Source organism: Trichoderma virens (genome assembly GCF_000170995.1).
Source record: "Trichoderma virens Gv29-8 chromosome Unknown TRIVIscaffold_6, whole genome shotgun sequence".
Taxonomy (NCBI): domain Eukaryota; kingdom Fungi; phylum Ascomycota; class Sordariomycetes; order Hypocreales; family Hypocreaceae; genus Trichoderma; species Trichoderma virens.
The window spans coordinates 23,063-43,117 of NW_014013743.1; the positions used below are offsets into that span (position 1 = coordinate 23,063).

At 47.8% G+C, this 20,055-nt stretch overlaps 9 protein-coding genes across 9 annotated transcripts; 4 read left to right on the top strand and 5 right to left on the bottom strand.

Annotated features, from left to right (window-relative positions):
- Window positions 1–955: 955 nt before the first annotated feature.
- Window positions 956–3,486, bottom strand: TRIVIDRAFT_71587 (uncharacterized protein; the record flags this gene model as incomplete). The annotated part of the gene is made up of 3 exons (XM_014100887.1): window positions 956–1,689; window positions 1,757–3,228; window positions 3,283–3,486. The coding sequence occupies 3 exons, from the start codon at window positions 3,484–3,486 to the stop codon at window positions 1,326–1,328; spliced, it is 2,040 nt and encodes a 679-aa protein (XP_013956362.1).
- A 550-nt stretch (window positions 3,487–4,036) lies between these two features.
- TRIVIDRAFT_29648 (uncharacterized protein) lies at window positions 4,037–4,798 on the top strand (the record flags this gene model as incomplete). Its single annotated transcript, XM_014100888.1, has 4 exons — window positions 4,037–4,097; window positions 4,189–4,434; window positions 4,516–4,616; window positions 4,682–4,798. 4 exons carry the CDS (start codon window positions 4,037–4,039, stop codon window positions 4,796–4,798), a joined length of 525 nt encoding a protein of 174 aa, XP_013956363.1.
- A 545-nt stretch (window positions 4,799–5,343) lies between these two features.
- Window positions 5,344–7,701, bottom strand: TRIVIDRAFT_169759 (uncharacterized protein; the record flags this gene model as incomplete). The annotated part of the gene is made up of 1 exon (XM_014100889.1): window positions 5,344–7,701. One exon carries the CDS (start codon window positions 7,429–7,431, stop codon window positions 5,407–5,409), a length of 2,025 nt encoding a protein of 674 aa, XP_013956364.1.
- A 1,098-nt stretch (window positions 7,702–8,799) lies between these two features.
- On the top strand, window positions 8,800–9,768 carry TRIVIDRAFT_60986 (uncharacterized protein; the record flags this gene model as incomplete). Its single annotated transcript, XM_014100890.1, has 1 exon — window positions 8,800–9,768. The coding sequence occupies one exon, from the start codon at window positions 8,800–8,802 to the stop codon at window positions 9,766–9,768; it is 969 nt and encodes a 322-aa protein (XP_013956365.1).
- A 919-nt stretch (window positions 9,769–10,687) lies between these two features.
- Window positions 10,688–11,555, bottom strand: TRIVIDRAFT_221423 (uncharacterized protein; the record flags this gene model as incomplete). Its single annotated transcript, XM_014100891.1, has 2 exons — window positions 10,688–11,216; window positions 11,278–11,555. The coding sequence occupies 2 exons, from the start codon at window positions 11,553–11,555 to the stop codon at window positions 10,688–10,690; spliced, it is 807 nt and encodes a 268-aa protein (XP_013956366.1).
- Window positions 11,556–12,378: 823 nt separating this feature from the next.
- Window positions 12,379–14,287, bottom strand: TRIVIDRAFT_28354 (uncharacterized protein; the record flags this gene model as incomplete). The annotated part of the gene is made up of 4 exons (XM_014100892.1): window positions 12,379–12,638; window positions 12,696–13,230; window positions 13,289–13,432; window positions 14,228–14,287. The coding sequence occupies 4 exons, from the start codon at window positions 14,285–14,287 to the stop codon at window positions 12,379–12,381; spliced, it is 999 nt and encodes a 332-aa protein (XP_013956367.1).
- Window positions 14,288–15,228: 941 nt separating this feature from the next.
- Window positions 15,229–16,214, bottom strand: TRIVIDRAFT_60983 (uncharacterized protein; the record flags this gene model as incomplete). The annotated part of the gene is made up of 2 exons (XM_014100893.1): window positions 15,229–15,877; window positions 15,934–16,214. 2 exons carry the CDS (start codon window positions 16,212–16,214, stop codon window positions 15,229–15,231), a joined length of 930 nt encoding a protein of 309 aa, XP_013956368.1.
- Window positions 16,215–16,663: 449 nt separating this feature from the next.
- Window positions 16,664–18,015, top strand: TRIVIDRAFT_221425 (uncharacterized protein; the record flags this gene model as incomplete). The annotated part of the gene is made up of 4 exons (XM_014100894.1): window positions 16,664–17,337; window positions 17,397–17,537; window positions 17,595–17,886; window positions 17,956–18,015. 4 exons carry the CDS (start codon window positions 16,664–16,666, stop codon window positions 18,013–18,015), a joined length of 1,167 nt encoding a protein of 388 aa, XP_013956369.1.
- An 860-nt stretch (window positions 18,016–18,875) lies between these two features.
- TRIVIDRAFT_215964 (uncharacterized protein) lies at window positions 18,876–19,899 on the top strand (the record flags this gene model as incomplete). Its single annotated transcript, XM_014100895.1, has 1 exon — window positions 18,876–19,899. The coding sequence occupies one exon, from the start codon at window positions 18,918–18,920 to the stop codon at window positions 19,620–19,622; it is 705 nt and encodes a 234-aa protein (XP_013956370.1).
- Window positions 19,900–20,055: the final 156 nt, after the last annotated feature.

A 20,055-nucleotide genomic window follows, 5' to 3' on the forward strand; every position in this document is an offset into this window, starting at 1 on the left:
AGGTTCTGGCAGCAACGAGCAATAGCGGGTGACAGTGGCAATTGGTAGTTGGCAGCTGTAGCAGATAGTGGCTGGTGGCGGGGCAGATGCGCCAAAGGAGGCGGATTTATAGCGATGGATGCGGTGCAGCGGTCGCTATCAGCCAGTGGGAGGCAATGGAAGAGAGAGCGAGAGAGTGCACGACTATGTGTGAGAGGAGCACGAGATTGCGAAAAGATTACAAGGGGAGGGGGAGGGGGTTCCAAACAAGCAGCGACAATAATAACGGGGTAACAAGAGGGTTTATTATAGGTACTAAGGTATTATACTAGCAGCTACAAGGACTTGGGCTTGGGGGCTGCTTGGATGGAGGAAGCATCAATGAAATAGCAGCTTCTTTATTGACTTCTTCTTCTTCTTCTTTGTACATCTGCGCTGGCGAGTGCCATCTATTGCGCATTGCCTAGTCCAAGCGTTCGCGTCTTGTCTCGAAATTGCTAGGGCGTGTTTTGATTTGTGTGTGCTGATGCTCGAGGTACTCGTACTAAGCATGAGGGGTTCTCAGCTTAGTACTCAGGTACTACTAAGGTATCAACCATCTTCCGAGTAGGTACATTAGCTTTGATCTGTTATTATATAAATCCTAAATCGAGCTGAACAATATCTGAATGAAACACATCACTCTTTTCTTCTTTACACACACAAAGCATCTCTTCTTCCCGCGTCGTGATGCCACTAAGCAAACACAGCTACATACCAAGGGGAAACGAAATTAAAAGCTCCCCCCTTTGGCGCCAATGCATTGACCTCAGCTCCGGAGCTGCCCCGCCAAGCTTATCCCAGAATCGGAGCATATCATCTACATCCCTACAGTAGATTGCCGTCTTCTTCAATCCCAGTACTGAAACAAAAATTGACTTGAAAATGCCATCAATTGCTGCGATGTTCTATTCTATCTAGAAATGAGGCTCCTATTGGTTGAATTATGCATATATTGAGTATTAATGTAGTGCTATAACTAATCGCTGTACGCAGCAACCCCGATGCTGCTGACTCAGAGCACCTCACTTACACGTATAGTATAGGGGGAGCTCAGCTCCGGTGTCCGGCTCCATAGCCTCCATGCTCATAGCTAGTCGAATACATGCTTAGAGCCTTTCTGTATAGACATGTCTGATCTGCCCCTGTTGCATTCTAAGGAATAGTGAACATAGTCATGCCGCCTTCTCTAGCTGCGTCATAGCCTTCCTCCTCCAGGGACAAACGCCATGAACTTCTCAACTCGACCCAGGATTGACACTCCTTCTCCTCTGATGCCAGCTCGCCATTACCCGTCAATTACTCATTCAAGCTAGTCCAAGCCCAACAAGGTCCTGAGTCTCGGGTCCCATACCGTTCGATGGCCCGTCCACGCCTTTGCCTACCAGGCTGGTGAAATCGAGTCCTACATCAGACAACTTCTTCGCGTGTTCCTTTGCCTGGTCCATGCACTGAGTCCAGACTTGCCCGCCGCGCTCCGTGCTGGCCAGCTGCCTGGCAAGAATCACGTTGAAAGCTTCCACCTGTTCCTTAGCCCACTTGACGCACGTGCTCATCATGGGCGGAGGGAAGCAGCTCTGAAAGCACTGGACCGTGTTGTGGATGAGGGTAAAGTACACAAAGGACAGCTGCCAAATGTACAGATGCAAATCGCCCTGAAACAGGCATTGTCTATTCGCAAAATGTTAGCTCATGCAATGCATGCTATATCGCATCTCAAGTGAAAGGGAAAACGAACCTGGCTCTCTTGTGGATCGTGTCAGCTCGAGCTGCAAGATACGCTTCTCTGGCCCTGTCTTCATAGCCTAGTCTCGCCAACCAGCTGAGGTTTCGCTTCGTCTTGCTCTGCTGGTGATGCGTCGTCTCCATCCCGTGAATAATGATCGTCGCAAGCTTGGCGCACCTCTCTTCAACCTCAAAGTTGATAAAATCTTGCGCTACGGTATTGCCCTTGAGACCCCGTGCCAAACCCTTGAGTTTTTCCACGCGTGCGACTGCGGGCTCGAACCCCTGAAGAGCAATGTCAATATCGAGCTCGTCCATTTGGCCTTCGACCCATCGGAGATTCTGCTGCTTGCCGTCCACCTCGATAAGCATGTCTTTAATGTCGGATAGCGTCTCGAGCAGCTCCGTCTTTTGGAGCAGTCCCGGATCTCTTGACGCAAAATAGTTGATCGTCTCTCTTGCCTTGTTATTGGCCTCCATCTCAGACTGCAACCCTTTGCGTAGCTCTTCCACTGCTTTGCGCACATTCATCATCAGCGCTTTCTTCTCACTCGCCTCTGGCTTTTCCGTGCGGTAGATGAACGTCTCTTGACCACCACCTCGAACCATGATGGCGTCGGCCAGCTTAGTACGGCCGCCTATGGAATCGCCCGTCCCAGGCATTTCGATGACCTCAATGTCAAGCAGGGGCCAACATCGGTCAGCAACGAGCTTCACCATGGGTCCACGAGTATCTGCGTTGGGCGCGTCGACCTTGCGTTTCTTCCGGGAGGCGACAAGAAGATGGTCATTCAACAAAAAGATTTGCATGGCCCTTCTGCTCTTGTACGTTGCATTGTCCAATTCGATCCAGGGTCCAGCATTGAGAACCACATGACGCCCAATCGCATTGGGTAGAAACTTTTGCGATCCTTCTACCGTCTTGTAAAGGGATTGCATCTGCGAGGTCCAGAGAACGCTTCGGTCTGCAACGGAGCTGCGCTTGTCACGTTTGCTCATGGTGACGGCCCCCCCTATAGATGAGTCCACTTCGTTTCTCCCTGAGGCTTGCCTAAGGGCCGTCGTGTTTGCCTTGAGTTCAGACATGAGGTTGCGGAGCGCTCTCATCTCACCCTTCAGTTTTTCCGCCTCTTTACTGATTTTAATAAATTGGCTTCGATTTTGCAGCAGATTCTGCTGCAGGTCTGCCGCGGCGCGTGTCTTTATACCCTGTAGCGACTCTGTGTATTCCTGGATTTGATCTTCACTCGCCTCACTCAGCACTGTTGCTACGTACTGGTCGGGGATAAGGTTCGGATCTCGCAGTGCCTTAAGGTCAACAATGGGAGCAGCTCCCGGCCCTGCTCGGGACGGAGGAGGGGGCTGATAGTCGGTGTTATACCGCTCGAGGGGAGGTAGACTTGGAACAGGCGGGGCGGCCGCGTCGAATTCGGGAGGCAAGTTGTTAAATCGTGAGGAAAAGCGTCGCTTGACCAGATCGGATGTCTGCAAAGCCAAGGTTAGCCAAGAGACTCTCGCTTAGCAATACCGAGTTCTCACCTTTCCACCAGCTCCTACAGGTCGGGGGCGAGGCGCTTCGGGTATGGACAGCATCCCAGGAGCTGGGGCAACTGCTGCTCCTCCCGACGAGCCATCTTGAGGGATTGGCGCCGAGATCTGTCGCGGCGCACTGATGACGGGACGGGCTTTTCGTCGCTTTCCGCTTCGAAGAGACAGGGTTATCTTGCTGCGTTCCTCAGACATGCTGACTGCTGATTGAATGAATGACGGAGGGATGAAATGGCAAAGCGCAGGAGAAAGTAGGGACAGGTGTTTATGGCGAATCCAGAGACATCCACAGGTATCCTTCAATTCCGCAGTCGCGTTGCCAGTACAAGCTGCTGCACAGAGCTTCCAACAGCTGCACGGTGATGTGATAGGATAGCCGTTGCGTGGCAGATGCAACTCGATACAACGAATGTATGGGGTACACGACACTAGCGGAGTAGCAGCTCATCGAGGTCCCATTTACCCGACAATGTGCCGATCGCCTCCAGCGCTCAATCGATGTTCCGAGCTAGCAGGCGTCGCCGTTGGACTCCATATTCCTTGTGATATCTTTTTCGAAGAAAAAAAAAAACTGATCCGACGACGGCATCTTCCCAGCTACGGCTCAATTCACTGCTACCATACCCCAGGGCTTCTTCTGAGCAGCAACCGCAAGGACCGAACCGCCGGAGCCCGTCGTCTTTTATTTTCTCACCTGCAGCTGCAGCTTAGCAACGCTCCAAAGCTCCCCTCCATTCGCCGAAAAATGGTTAACACAAGCACCGTGGTGACGGCATCAGTCGCAACCGTTGCGACAGGCCTCGTGGGTTCGTCGCTGCTCCAATGACATGCGCCGTCTTTTCTCGACAGGCATTTGGTGTTGCTAACCTTTTTTCTTTTCTTTTTTCTCTGCAACAGCGTATGCCGTCTACTTTGACTACAAGCGACGAAAAGACTCCGAATTCCGCCGGAACCTGAGAAGAAACGAGCGCAAGCAGGTCCGGGCCGAGAAGGAGGAAGCAGAAGCCTCCACACAGCGACTACGAGGCCTTATCAAGGCCAAGGTGGACGAGGCCAAGGAGGAGGGCTTCCCTGTCGGCGTCGAGGAGCGAGAAGCTTTCTTCAACGAACAGGTTATGACGGGCGAGATGCTGAGCCAGGATCGTATGAAGGAACCCCTCCATGTCGCCATCTCTGCAACGGCAAAAATACAAAGACTGACCATTTTTCTCTTCTCCAATATAGCTTCTAAGATGATCGACTCTGCGCTCGCTTTCTACAAGGGTCTTAAGGTCTACCCTGCTCCCGGCGACCTCATCAAGATCTACGACAGCACTGTTCCCAAGGTAGATTATGTCATGTCATATGCTCTGCATCATCTGGATTTGTAGCTGACGAGGTGCCCCCACAGCCCATATTAGACATCCTGGCCGACATGATTGCATACGACGGCGACATCAGCATTCGCACTCGCCCCTCATCCGCAGGCATCAACCTGGGCGACATCCCCAGCGTTGGCCTCGACTAAGTTAACACTCCGAGAACTAATAAAACAGCAGAGTGTTCCTCTCCACTCCACTCAGCTTCTAACGAAAAATGATGATGAGAAGGGAAAAAAGCCAACGCATCAATTTCCTTCTGCAACCAAAACAAAACGCCTTTGAACTTGGCAAGAACTGATGACAGGGGAGAGAAAACCAAAAGAAAAAAAACATCTGACAAAAAAATTAATTCTTGTTTGACTCGAAGCTCCGGATCCCTCCTCTTTCATTATACATCTCCATCTGTACCTAGAAAACATGAGGGGGGAAACGCAAAAATCGCTTTGGTGTACCATAAAATCCTGAACCTCTTTCTTTACGGGCTCTTTCTTCTTGCTCCGGGATTCAAAACATCTGGGGGGCATTTGTGTAAACAGTTGTATGCGGTGAAATGATATAGCCATGGGAGGTCTTTGGGAAGGGCAGTGCGGGTAGCGTTTCCATAATCCAACATGAAATTCTAATGGCTTGTTTTTTTTTTTTTTTGGTCTACGTGATGTTACGGAGCGTGTCATTTCTCCATCAGTCTTTTGGTTGACAATACAATGATATTATGCTTTTAACTTATATATACATATCGTACCATTAATCAATCTTACTCAGGCGCCTCACGCGCAACAATGGCCTCCATTTTGCGGCCCTTCCTGTCCACCCTCTCGTCCCGAGGATCAAATCCTCCATTCCCCCACAGCGCCCACTCAGGCGTCGGCGGGCCCATGTAATCCTCGGGCGTCCAATCGCCATCAGGACCCCTCTCCTCAAGAAGCTCAAAGAACTTTTGATAATCGATATGCGTATGCCACTTGCCATCGACGTTGAAACGGTTGCTCGCCAGCAAGACGCAGCAGCTATGCGCGTGCTCGGCCGCAATGCCGTACCCAAGGCCCTTCTCCTGAAGCCGCTTATCCAAAGCCTTGACAAATTCGCAGACTTCCCAGTAGAACGGCACGTTGGACATGCTGAGACCGGCGTTGGAGGATGTTGACGTACCGCAGTACGTCACACCCTTGACTTCGACGAAGCACGGCAGTCCGCGCTCAATGAGCTGAGCGTAGCCCTCGACCTCGTCTTCCACGTTGAAGCCCTTGACGAGGGTAAGGCGGTAGACTGTGCGATGGCGGAAACGCTTTTCGCGCAGGATATCGAGGCATCGGAGGAACCTCTCCCAGAAATCACGGTGAAGAGGCCTGTCAATCTTGCGTAGCGAATCTTTGTTGGAGGCGTCAATGGACACATAGAGCTGTGTCACGACCTTGAGAGCAGCGAGTTGATCAGGGTGTTGAGCGTTGCAGACAAGGAAGGACGAAATCCGCTCGTTGTGCAACATGGCAAGGAATTCGTTGATGTAAGGATAGAAAATGGGCTCTCCGACCAGAGACAGAGCGCAGTGTCGGATTCTCAGAGCCTCGGCATATCGCTCCGCTCGGACGCCGGGTACACCACGCATCATTTTGATCTTCTTGTAATGGTTCTCTTTGACGCCGTCGAAAATCATCTCGGGAGGGTCAACCACCCATCGCCAGGTTGTACCAACGGGGTTCGTTCCGTGACGCCAGCAAAAGACGCACTTGTTGGAGCATGAGAGCGATGGGGTGGTCTCCATACACTGGTGAGAATTGATGCCGTAAAGAGAGTATTTGTAGCAGCTTCCTCGTCCACGTAGGGCAGACTTGGTCCAGCGACAGATCTTGACGCCGGAGTGGGAGCCTACAATGGAGTATCCTTGCTTGGTAAGAGCGGTATAAGTCGGTGAGTTCTTGGCCACCATCTCCTTGATGATGGGTGCTTGAGCCTTTCTCTTGTTGGCGGAAGTATATGTCGTGAAATCAACGGCCAGGGGAGCTTTCCGAGCACCTTCATTTCCATCTTTGTTGGGACGGATCATTTTTCCAAGATCTTCAACATCATCCAATGGTCTGGAGTCGTCGGATTTTCTACCTTCACTAGGCTCTTCGTCGTCGAAAACGACCTCGCCATCATCGGCTTCGGCCTCTTCGTCATCGCTTTCCACAGCATCACCACTGCCGGGAACTCCTTCGCCGAGGAATCCGGTTTGAGCAGCCTGAGCAATGACCTCTTGGACTCCTGAAGTCCATTCCGTAAATCTTTCCGCGTGGTCACTCTTCATGTCGCCCATTCCGACGGGGTAGGCTCGCTTTCGACCAGTCAGCTTGGACATCCATTTATCGAGGTCCTTTGCCTGGAAGCAGAATCCCTCGTCTTCATTTGGCCATCCCTCCTTGTCTCCGAAACCGAATACCGAGTATCCAATCAAAGAAGACAGAGGAGCGGTATCAATTCTGAAGTCATGATGGGTTTCTTGCAGATGCTGCAGGAATGTATCGTTGATGGTATCGATATTGTAGCTCGGGATGAGGAACAGGTAGAAGTATGCGGCGTCTTCAGCAGATTTGGGAGGGCTGACAAAGTAATCCTCGAAATCAATTTCGGTCAAATCGAGTAACTCTGGCTTCAAAAATTTGCTGCTGGTTTCCTTTGCTTTCTGATCCAGGAATATCTCAAGCGCATTGATATAATCGCGAGCAATCTTTTCAGTCTTTGTAGTAACAGAGGAGAAGAAAACCAGCACCTTTGCAGGTCTGTCCGCGTGATCGATCATCTCTGTCTTTCCTTCTTCCGAAGATTTCCTTGCCAGGCCACCTTTTATCCGTCGAGGGCCAGTGGATTTTTTCTCCGTCTCGACGACTGGCTGCGCTTTGACAATCGGCTGTTCGCTTGTCTTGGGCTGTTCCTGGTTGTAAATCTTTGGAAGCGCGGCGAGAGGCTCTCGTTTCTCCGTCGTATGGAGGAATATGCGCAGACCGGCGAGAAGAAGGAGAGAACCCAGAATGATTGTCGTGCGATGGACGTGCCAGACTTCGATCAGATCTACATTTTTTTTTGTCAGCACGCGATCCAGCCTCAAGCAGCGCACAACCAACGAGAAACTCACCAGCGACCATCGCCTCCATCTGGAAACGGAATCCCGCGTCCATCTTGACGGCAGCAGCTCTTGCGCGCAATCCAGGCGTTTGCGCACAAGAATATCGTCCAGCACGTGGGCTTTTGTCTGGGGATGCTGGAGACTTGCTAAGAAATCTGTGCCCCGCGATGCAAATTTTGGCGGGGCATCACGATAAAGTGCTGCTGCTGACTTAATTCTGCGTGCAAGATTGTGTAAATGGCACTGTCTCGTTTCCTATTCGCCCGTTGACATTTTCAGTTTCTGCTGTCTGCCATAACATAACAGGAGTTCTGCTTGCCGTAAAAGTACATTTGTACAATATATAGATTCAGGGTGCAATGCATTTTACCATTGTTGTGTACATGTACCTATATTGAATACGTACTGCACCCAAACTTGATACTCATTTCCAAACATCCCTAGCCCGGATAAAGGTGCCTTGTCTATCCCAAATTCCGTCCTATGACCCATTGTTGTCTGGCTACCGTGCTATTATGGGTCTCAACGTCTCATGATTAATTATCATCACATTGGGAGGGGAATGTGCATTACATCTTCTTCGGAAATCCGGCATCTAGTTCAATGATGAGAGAGCCTCTCAACGTAACTGTTATTGGCTAGGAAACAAACTTACACATCATCAGTAGTCCATAACAAGTAAGTTGCAAATACCTAAGTAGGCAAGCTTACACATGGGCGTATGAATGTGCAGTTGCGAAAGTACATACCATGAAGGTCATACATGAGTGATTACCAATCGCTCGTCCCAATTGGGTTACTCGGAACTTGTAGCTCTCACCATCTCATCTCTAAGTTTGCCCGGAGAATATGTGTAAGTCCGAAATATACTAATACAATAGATTTTTTTTTTTTTTTTTTTTTTTTTTTAAAAAAAAAAAGTATAAATATCTCTACTCTCTGTATTCTTAAAAGCCAATCTCTCCTTAGGTATCAATTCCGTCTTCTTTGATTCCCTGTCTCATTCAGGGGATTTCAACTCACGCCTCTTATACCCATCTCACCATGGCATCTCAGACCCTCAATGCTATACTTGTAGTTGGCCCTACGGGTGCCATCGGTAAAGCTCTATGCGAGGCATTAATCTCCCAAAAGGCTGAATTTAAACGCATTGCCTTCTTCAACGATACGTCTAGGCCAGCGACAGAGGAGAAGCAGGCGCTTTTCGACGAGTTCCGCAATGGGGGCATGGAGCAAGTCTCTGGCCAATACAATGACACTACATCATTTGCTGGATTTGACTGTGTCTTGATGCCGTTAGGAAATCATGCCATCAAATATCAACCCACTATCATCGATTCAGCCATTACGGCTGGAGTACGCCATTTTTATACAAGTGAATGGGGAGCGGACCTAAGTGTTGGATCAAATTGGACGCAGCGCTATTACCAAGACAAAGTCATTACCAGAGAACACTTAGAGAAGCGCGGCCGAGATGCGGATACTCTAGACCTCGGTTGGACGTACATACAACTCGGGCGTCTCACCGAATGGAGCATCATCAAGCATTTTGGAATCGACAATACAAACCACGTTGCCAACATCTACGGAACACCAGAAGGACGACAGTCGTTGCTTCCGATCAAAGATGCCGTTGCATACACGATAAAAACCCTCAAGCATCCATTCTCAACTGCCAATAATGGCCATCGACGTACCTATCGCTTCCATGGCTCCTCTCCCACTTGGAATGAAATCTTCAACGACCTGGAGACAATCACTGGTCACAAGTATGCAATCACTTATCATGATGTGGAAACAGCCGTGGAGAGAGAAGCTCGAGCAAAACGCCTCAACGATGTTGACTTGGAACTGGAGGCCAGTCATCAGTTAATTCAGGGACGGGGCGGAACTCTCTTGCCAGAGCCCTATGTTAACGGTCTTTTCCCTGATATTCATCCAGAGTCGGTGCACTCTGTCTTTGAAAGAATCTTTCAAGACCCAGAATTAAAGAAGTTTATTGGTGCCCCCTAAGCTAGTTGGATAAATTAGATCACGGCTGCTATATGAGTGGGCTCAATTTATTAACAAGTAGTTTGCTAATGACATTTTGGGTCAAGTTCATCTCTACGTGTGGAAGAGATAATATGCTATTGTGTATCCGTATACCAATAGTCAGCTTACCTGCGCGAAAAAGACTGCATAAAGGCCATATTGATAAATAATAAGACAGTTGTCAATAAAGCGGTAACATCTGGTTCAATCAGCGACCATTGTCCGGCCCTTTGATTCAAAATCCAAAGTGATGGTATACATCTCTAATCCCTTCAGCAAAGGGGTAATAAGACCTCCTTTGGAGACTTATTGGTAGGACCTTGAATTAAGTGCGATCTACTGTGCAGTGAATTGCTGTCTTACGTTTGGAAAGTGTGAGCGATGAAAGCGTTAGATGGCCTTGTGGGCAATGTTAGTATGGCCATGCTACAAGGAATGCAAAGAGAAAGAATATATATATATATATATAATGAGACTATACTCATATATATGTGAGGGAATCTACCTAAAAAATGTCATGTACTGTAAATCCAAGTGCATCAACAACAGGTAAGCTTCCCCAAAGGCTATCGCCGGCGAGTGTCAAAATATACTGGTATAAGATCAACCCCCAATTGTCGAGTTGTACAATTATCTGATTATGAGGAGTTCAAATCTTACAACAAGACGCGGAGGAAATATCGTTTATTACTATTGCTTAAGCAGATACACGGTTCCTTAAGTATCTGCTACTCTAGCTACTTTCTGATACTATCGCTACTTTCTGCTACTTTTAAAATACTCCTCTAGTATCTGCTATTACTCCTAACTAATCACGCATGAAAAGTACCGATTTATTAACAGAGAGTGAAGTACCAATATACATCTGTAATCGCCATAAATTATGTATCAGCTCCTACTACCTCCTGTCATTTCCTGTTCTCTTCTTATTCTTCCATGCTCGGTTGGCCAGCTCGCCTTGCTCCTCTGGCTCTAGCTTGTGCAGCATGAACCCTAAAATCAGGTAATCAAGGACAACTAGAAACTCTTCAACAACAGCCATCCCGGCATGGACGGCGACACTGCCTCCAACTACGGAGAAGGTGTGGTTATGAACGAAGATTGCCAGCGCAGAGTAGGCCAGGCGTACGAGAATTAAAGGCCAGGCGATACCAACAGCAACTAGACTATGGCGCTCTTGACGAGGAGCTGCGGTTTTGTAGCCAGATGAGAGAAGGAAAAAGTAGGTGATGCCAGCGAAGCCGACAATAAGGAGAATGATGGCCGCTTTGCTTGTGCCGGAAATCGTAACGTTGCCGTCGCTGTCAGTCGACCCATCACTGCCACCAGCAATACTAAGAATTAAGCCAAGGGTAATTAAGAGCTGAACAAGGCGAAACTGCTTCATGCCGAAAATTTGAGTTCCTTTGGCATTGACAAAATCGGCACTGGCTAGTTGTTAGAACCAGATTCTGGAGCGTGATGCGTTGGTCGTTGGGGTGCACGTACAATCTTGAGAGAACTCCCAAAGTAGCAAGCAAGAGGGGAGAAAGACCGATAGAGTCAATGATAAGAGTCGCTTTAAGGAGACCATCTGAGTGGTCAGTGTAGGAGAGAAGCTGACAGATGGCACCAGCAATCCGCACAACACAAAGGATGACCGTATAGATCCATCCCGAGGCCCTATGGAAACCGTGGCGCGAAGTAACTATGATAGCTGTAACAAGCGCCGGTATGTAGACAATAAGTTCTACAATCGAAACATAGCCTTGTGGACCAAGCACCATGACGAAGATTGCTGCCTCTGCTGTTCTTTTGCGGTTTGTTTCTGCGTTTCTGTCTGACCGAGATGCAATAGCTCAATGAATGATCAATTTCTGAATGTGAGATGAGCGATGGGATGAATGATGAGGAAGATAACTATCACGGTTCACCAACAGCTAAAATCGAGAAAATGTCACATCTATTTAAATTCTTCAACACTGCATAGACAAGGCAGATTATTATTCTGCTGAACTGAGAAGATACAGATCACACACGTCAGCTGTTACCATTACGGGATGCAATTCGGCGCTAACAGTTTGATGTTGTTGCCGTGCTTCTTCTTCAGAAAAAGAGAAATCGACCACAGAGATCCCGTAGAATATGATTGCTATCATTTTTCGTCCGAGGAGCGCCCAAGCCTGGCGAAGGTGGTGGCTTGGTCGTCCCCCAAGGTTGTGCTATTCCAATTACAGTATCTGTTTCGTCGGGCCTCGTCCACGACGATGATCCACGCTCTAGCCGAGGACCCAGTTCAAGGGGAAAATTGTATTGCGTAACATCGGATAAGGTACCAGTGCGGTAACTCCCTTTAGTTTAAATGTTTATTATAAATAGAGTAATATTCCCAGGTGCCGAATTCCGAAAAATGTACGCCGCCGCAGTATATGAGTCAGTAGCTGTGCAGGGTATCGAGCTGGTTTCCCAAATAGGAACACAACCGGGCAGTCTTGAATAGGGACATATAAGCCAACCCTTAATCCTTCTTGAATCAATGGCGAGTCGAAAGCGGAAGAGGCACATTAATCCTAAATACAAACCTGAATAGGCGCATTTGCGTAGGATGTTCTATAATTTGTAAGGGTGAGATCGATACTCTAGCGATAAGAATGCCCGTGACCGAATCCCACCCTTAATCAATTTTGACATAGCCAGCGCTTGATTTATGCCCATCGAATGGCCAATCTTGTCTAGGCAGTTCGAAATCCATTTGCGAAGATCGTTACATGCAACTCCTGAGTTCGCAGCAACCAAGAGGGGCCACATGATGGTGAGACCGCCTGCTCCTGTCGCTTGAAAGGATGATAGACTGGCCCCTGTGTTTGTCTCTTGACCGGCAGTTGTGTCTGCTGTTTCCAAGCCTCCATAGTCTTCTATTCCTATACCCAAGTTGTAAGGCACGCTGCCGCAGATATCTTGCACCAGCTGAAGCATTGTCTGGCGAGCTTGGCTTGTCAAGCTGCTACGTTGCGGAGAGCAAATATCATCTGAGAAATCTTCCAGCTCCTTGACGGTATCGATGATGAGCTCCTGAATAATGATGCGAACTGAACGGTAGTTATTCCACATTGTACTTGCGGAAATGCTATGATATATGTGATAGCTGTCACCCCAGATAGCTTGGGTGATGGGCTTTCCATCAAACATTGGAACCTTGACTGTAGCGTATCTGCACAACGTAGGCACGCTGATCATGAGTGACACCATTTCGGCGTCGATTTTGAGAGCGGTACGAATGATATGAGTAGGGTCGATGATGTGTTTGTTCGTCACGTTGGCGCAAAAGTCCGTTAATCGACCGATTATGGTGGAAAGCTGGTCTAGGATTTGATCGATGGAATTCTGCTCTCGTTGAATTTCTTCTGTGAGTTTAGTGAAAACTGATGAGCTGTAACGCTCCTGGTAAATTCGACTGAGGCTCTAGATTTCTTTCGGTGAGTATGTCTTTTAAATGCCAGTGGCTGTTGTTGGATCTTACAACTTGAGCACGTAGTTGAGTGAATAAAGCAAGCCCCTCTGGTCGAGAGAGCTGCTCTGAGCCGCGAACCTCTATTAACCTTACTGCGCCCTCCATGTGATTTACCCAACGGTCAATAAATGAGCCGTCAGTACAAGTCATGACCTTTTTTTACTCTTAGAATTGGTTGACACTGCGTTGAGATTGTGGGACCAACTTACTTCAAATATGCCAAGCATAACCACCGCTGCTAGTACATCATCCGTCTTGCACATGACTGGATCTTTCAGGGCCAAATTGGTCTTAGACAAAGCCGTAGTATACTCTTGCTGGGCCTTCAGCATGGTCTTGGGAGAGAGTCGGATATTCGACAGAGCCGCTAATGCGACAGCATTGACTGCCGCATTGACTGCTGAGTTTTGTGAGCTCTTCATAAGAGGCAGTAAATATGACATATAGCCGCAATGGGGGCCTCCAGTCATGTAATTAACATAGAGATAGCTCCTTGCAATTTCTTGCACGGGATACACAAGATCGGCCCTTGGGATGGTCAAAGTCGTCTTGTTGCCGCACAATGCTCCAGAATCGCCCGAGTCTCCAGGTATTCTATTTGAAATTGATGTCTGATGTTCTACAATGCTCGTTGAGACACGGCGTTTCTTGCGCGCGGGAAGTAGATAATTGCGGATAACCTCTTTGCTCTGATCTTTAAAGTTTAGGTCCAGCAAGTTTCTGTATCCAGAACAGTTGACCTTGGCTCGCACACACGGAGTGCACGAGGGCGTTCCATGATCGCACTATGAACTTTCCTGATTAGCCGGTAGAGCTTCCCAACCGTGAATCAACAATTCTTTTAACGAATGACAAGAAAACTAAGTTCTTGGCCCAAAATGTCTTTGCTGCCTCAAACGCATACTGTTTTCGGCTTGTTTTCGGCGTGCTAGTATGGATTAAACGCACCTTCAATCGGCGATGTCGACAGCGCTCACACGCAGCGCTCGGCTTGCCGCGATAAACCATGCTCAGTGATCGCGACTACTGTTGCCAAGAAATTCTGAAAGAAGAAGCAGATACGTCGACCGGCAATGGACATGTTTGAGAAGTTAATAGTCGAGTAAAGAGAGCATGGCGATGATGTCGGCATTGCCGCCGTCCCATTATTTAGGCATTCCGTTTCGGGCAACCAGCTCGACGCTATGATATAGATGGGGCTCTAAGCAACACCGTACCGTTATAGCCGTGCTCTATACGTGTAATTGGTTGATTTCATTTGCAGCCACGTCACCGCCAACTGCTAAGCCTCGTATGCCATCATTCCCTGCTTTCTTCAGAGCTTCTTTGCGCGATGAGGAATGAAGTGATGAATATGACACTGTCGATACACGCCATCGTAGGACGCCATCTTCTTGCTTACAGTCCGGCGATATTGATTAGAGGCGGACACCACCTGGAAGAAGCCAGCTAGAAAGGGACATTTGAATCCTATCAAAGTCTACAGGCAGACCTAGTATCGGCGAGAGAATTGCTGTGAAGCACTGTCCGTTACGTTATTAAACGACAGGAGGCCTCTTTCTCATGCCTGTGAACTTATATTTAACATTACACCACTTTGGATCAAGGAGACCCGCACAATATACTCAGACGGCTGGTTCCTTGTCTTGTAAAGCTTCATCTTGCATCTAAGGCAAAGTTGAGAAACTCATGCAAGCTCAAACCGTAGATATACGAATTAAGCAAAACGATGTGGTATAAGCTGTACTTGAACTTGAGAGGTTAATGAGGTGCTGAGTCTTGTCCTCACTTGCCAATACCGTATTAAATAAAGGAACTTAAGAAATACACGGCTGATGATATTATCGCTACCTCTTCCAGTATCTGCTACTATCGATACCTTCTTCTACCTCTTTAGCATCTGATATTAGTATTTGAGTAAGAATAGAGTCTTATATATGTATACGGTACTAACGCAATCCCGCCTCAGAGTCTTGTTGGCTTTGACCCTGCTCGTGACTCTCCCTGCTAAGCCGTGCACTGGCAGCTGCAAGCAGCAGAGATGCTACTCCCAACTTGCCACCACCAAAATCTCCCCTGGCAGCCCGATAGGCAAGCTTCTCTTTATTACTTCGCTTGCTATTTTCTCGTTCCGGAACGGCTTTTTGAGTGAGGCCGGCGTACAAATATAAGAGAACGACGATCATCTCCTCGATTCTTGCCATGAATAGCTCTGTGAGGACAGCCGACGTCGATGCCTCTGCTGCTGCATCTTGGAATCGCTTAGAAAAGATGAGAAGAAGTGAGTTGATTATGCGGGTTAGTAGAAATGGTAGTGATAACACTACGACAAGAAGCATCGTACTCTCACCACGCCGTTCTGTCATGCAGCGGGCGATGTGAGCGCCCCCGGCTAGAAGAGCAAGGACGATAAAGACAACTAAGTATATAATTACTCCAGCCTTGACTGTATCTTGGCTCGTAATTCCTGCTGGGGTATCTGCCGATGTTGCGCCAACAATGCAAAGAATGAGAGCTATAACTGCCGGGACTTGAACGATTTTGGTGAGGAATAGACTGAAGACAATGTTGAACGGCCGCTTAAGGAGATCAAAGTATCTGCAAACCATTAGCTATCGATTTCTAGCAATGAAAATGGTCGAAATAATAACAACATTCGAGATAGAATACCCAAGGTGGCCAGCAAGAGAGGTGAAAGACCCAAGAAGCCGGTGATGGTAGCAATGGTCTCGGCAGTGTTTGACGTGGCGGTGATGGTTGCAATTTGTGCAGAACAACCGATGACACGCATGGTGCTGAAAATAGTGAGAAAGATCCAGCCTGAACTCCGTGATAGTCCATGGCGACAAGATACAAATATGCTGCAGATAAGTGTAACGACGTAGTAGATAAGTTGCCAGATGGCTAAGCCATCACTGAGCGTGACATGAGCCATTGCGGTGCAAATTTGTTGTGGTATGCAGTTTTATAAGGCAGTAGAAACATTGATTAACATTGATGATCTAGAGGAACGAATTTCATAATATACGAGTAGCTGGATGAAGTACCCAGGTTGGCTCTATGAAGCCGTAAGACTCAAAAGTTTCCGAAATAGGCAATAGTTGAGTTTCGGGCAATCCACTCCAATCATCGTCTTCCACTTGCTCAATCTTACTACATGTAGGTTTCCATGCGCGGCGTCCCTGAGGCGGCTATGCCTAGCGCCGAAATGCCAGCCCGATACAGAATTGCAGGGAATGTGGTCAAAGAGCCTGATCTGTATACTTGGTAGCAGCGAATATGTATTCGGGTATTCCCAGGTTCATGTTGTATATATAGGACAGTTCCAAGAAATACTGCCCTATTTTGTTGAATCTCAGCAGAACTAGTTTCATCATTATCATCATGGGATTAATACGCGATGCCATTGGCTCCGCCCTTGGAGCCAACCAGCTTAACAATGGCCTCTCTAGCAGACCTAGGTTGGCCTTTGGAAGTGATAACAGCCGCAACGGCCGTCGGCTTTCAGTATCATCTAAGGATCAGTCGTCATCCTATAGCCAAGGATACCCCGATTACGCGAATCGCAGAGAAAATCGGAGACGGTCATCCGATGGAAACGAAAACGATGTTTATAAGAACGGCAGTCGTTATGGAGCTGAACAATATTCAGATCGTCAGTATAGGTCGTCAATCGTTAGATATCCCTCTGATCGCATGCAACATACACGAGATGGCTATGCCAGCCAGCTCCCACAATCGCCTCCTGGTTATGAGACTTACCCTGGCGACGGCCGAGGGTACCAATGGCAGCCTTACGACGGAGAGCCATCTACTGATGCATATTACACCGACGACAGAGGGTTTTCGCGAGCCGCCAATTTCTGTCCACTGGCCCTACCGCAGATTGCTTATGGGGACGGGCAACCTTTCCTTCGTGGGTACAGCCAGGAACTAAGACGCTATAACATCACTATGGAGGACTTTATACAAGTTGTGGACTCAATCAATATCGCCATCATTCCCAATCCAGAGAATCAGATCTTCCAGAAAGGCGCAAACATCGCCGGGTGGTTCGTGTAAGTATCTGTAGTCTTCCCGCATCTGCCCTTGCCATAGCTGATGCATTGTTATACAGGCCTGGGGCTGCCGGAATCGGTCTCATGGTAGGCCAAATTGGTGTCGGACTCGGCGCCGCAGCTGGCCATGCATCTCAGCTCTCTTCTGCCTTGGGGAATGCCAATATGAGTCTCTTTCTGCCAAACGGCCTTGAGTTATGGTAGGCCTTCTCGATTGGATGACTTGTACTATTCCAGAGTATGTTAACGTTATTTAGTATTGGAGGCTCAGCGAATGTCGACGCTGAAGTCGACATCTCACAAGGCAGTGCACAGCCATATTCCATCAATGTATCGCCGGAGGAAAGAGTGGCATACTACGGTGACCTTATTGCTCCAATTTCACAAATTCTGCCACCACTGCAGCAGAGTGGCCGCAATGATCCAATCGCCATGCTTGGCAGAGGACTGGCCAGTCGAGATAGTCAAAAGAAAATGGAGAAAGCACAGAAGGACATGAAAAAGGGAAAGAATAAAAACATCAATAATCTAGAGGGGGGCCTCAAGTGGGTAAGTCATGTGGTGTCATTGTCCTTGGTTGCAATTTTGAAGACAGTTACTGACATATGTCTTTGACAGCTTATAGTAAGACGAGCCAGCGCGGAGGCACTATCATATTGGGAGACACATCGACGGTAGAGAGCTTTGTCTACGGTAGCGATAGACAAGACATATTTAATGGATGTTAGGCTTAAGGAAAAGAATGAGAACCAATACGTATTTCTAAGATAGGTTATAAAATCATGACGAATGATGTATTTGCATAGCGAGTCAGTCGATTTAACAAATGTGCCCTATAAACCACAATGGCATGTAATTGGCGTGAAAGAGAAGTCTTGCGGAGTAGCCCAAGACAACGATTGACCATTGAGAGACGTCACATTAATATCCAGGCGATGCAAAGACTGGAATCCAGACGACGCTCAGTGTACGCGTAACCTCTGCGCTAAGTGTAATGAATACCTCAATCCTCAGCGCCGCAGTTACGTGTGAGGCAAACCACCATGGAGAGCACTTCGACACTATTGTCAGCTTGAGGCGGAAGAACACGCCATTCACCTAATGTTAGGGTCACCTGGGGAAAGTTCCAGCAAAATCTCGTGAGTTCAGTATTACTAGTCCATACTGGGCTAGCATTTCGACACCTGTCTGTCAGTTCGACTAATCCACGGCGCCGTTGCAGAGTATAAATCGTATGTATGTTCTCCAACCCACCCATCAGATGCCGCCAGTCTCATTATCACTCAGCCACAAAGCTTGAGCCCTGATGATCCCAATTCACATGAAACCACTAAATAAAGTTTATCGGCTATACTGAGCTTCTCCAGAAGAGTCGGGATGAAAGCTATTCCAGTTACAGTCAGATGATGAAAAGTATCGCTAGCTTTAGATACGATCGTATGACGATCACAGCACTGTTTGTGCGTGGCAATTATTTCCAATGTGGTGCATAAATACCTGCAGTTCAGCTACTTAATACACCAATCAATAATGTTTGACTTGCTGGTTGAAACTTACCAAGCGATAACACCACAAACACCATGGCTTCCACAAACGGCCCATCAAACTTCGTCCCAGAACAGCTGTTTCATACTGTTCTCACAGTAATCGACTACTCCCACGATTCATCCGGCGCCAACCGCACATTATTCGTCCTCAAAACCCACGGCACCCTCGCCGCCGCAAAGAAGTACGCCAGCCACGCCCTAGAAGCCGTCAACTTCACAGTCGAAGACTTTGAAGTTTATCGCATCCGCGCTGAGGAAGACCCAGCCAAGGCCTGGACTCACGGCGACGGCGTGCTGGTTTTCGCTCGCGCCTTTGATGGACAGGAGTTTCTCGTGGGAATTGACACTACCCCAAACAATGAATCTTTGCCTGCAACTCCGGATGGAGAATTAAAGCTGCCCGAGGGCGCAAAGTTCCTGCACTACGTCCTGCAGATCACGGTGGATTACAACGCTGATCGTAGCGGAAGCTCGCAGAGCACAGAAATTGAAGGCACATATGTCCATCGTGCGGATGCATGGACGGCGGCGCATGTATCTCTCGATCCAACGGAATTTGCAGAGTTTGATCGTCGGGGTGACGCACAGTTCATTGAGCAATGGCCCTTTGGCGAAGATGTTGCAGTTCATGCCGTTTCTGAGACTGGGCAAAACTATTTCATTGCGGTGAAAAGCCCCCCCGAGAAGAAACACGAGGTGAAACATCACCATCACAAGCATCACGCGTTGAAAAAGTAAGGGATTATGTTGTATGGATTTGAGTCGTGGGAATTCTTTATCGTAAATGAGCTGCACTGTGATTTCCAGACGCTCCTTGATTAACTTATAACCTGTACGATATTTATTTTAGTTCATTAGGATGCAGATCCAATAACTACATACGGTGGTAATACAAAAGTCAAGATGAATCCCACAGCGCGCCATTGCAGAGCTAAGAAGATTTGCATCTGACACTCCATAGCATATATATCAATTTGTGACAGAAGAAATCAAAGTTAAAGGTATATACTATTTCATATCACTAATGTATAGCTTCTTCTCGCAATAATGATTAAGTGATGAGAATTATATATACAATGTAACATTATTAGCTTGAGAAGTACAGTATTAGTTATACTGTACTTCCACTATAAATCCACTATAAGCACACTACTTATGTATACAAACCATG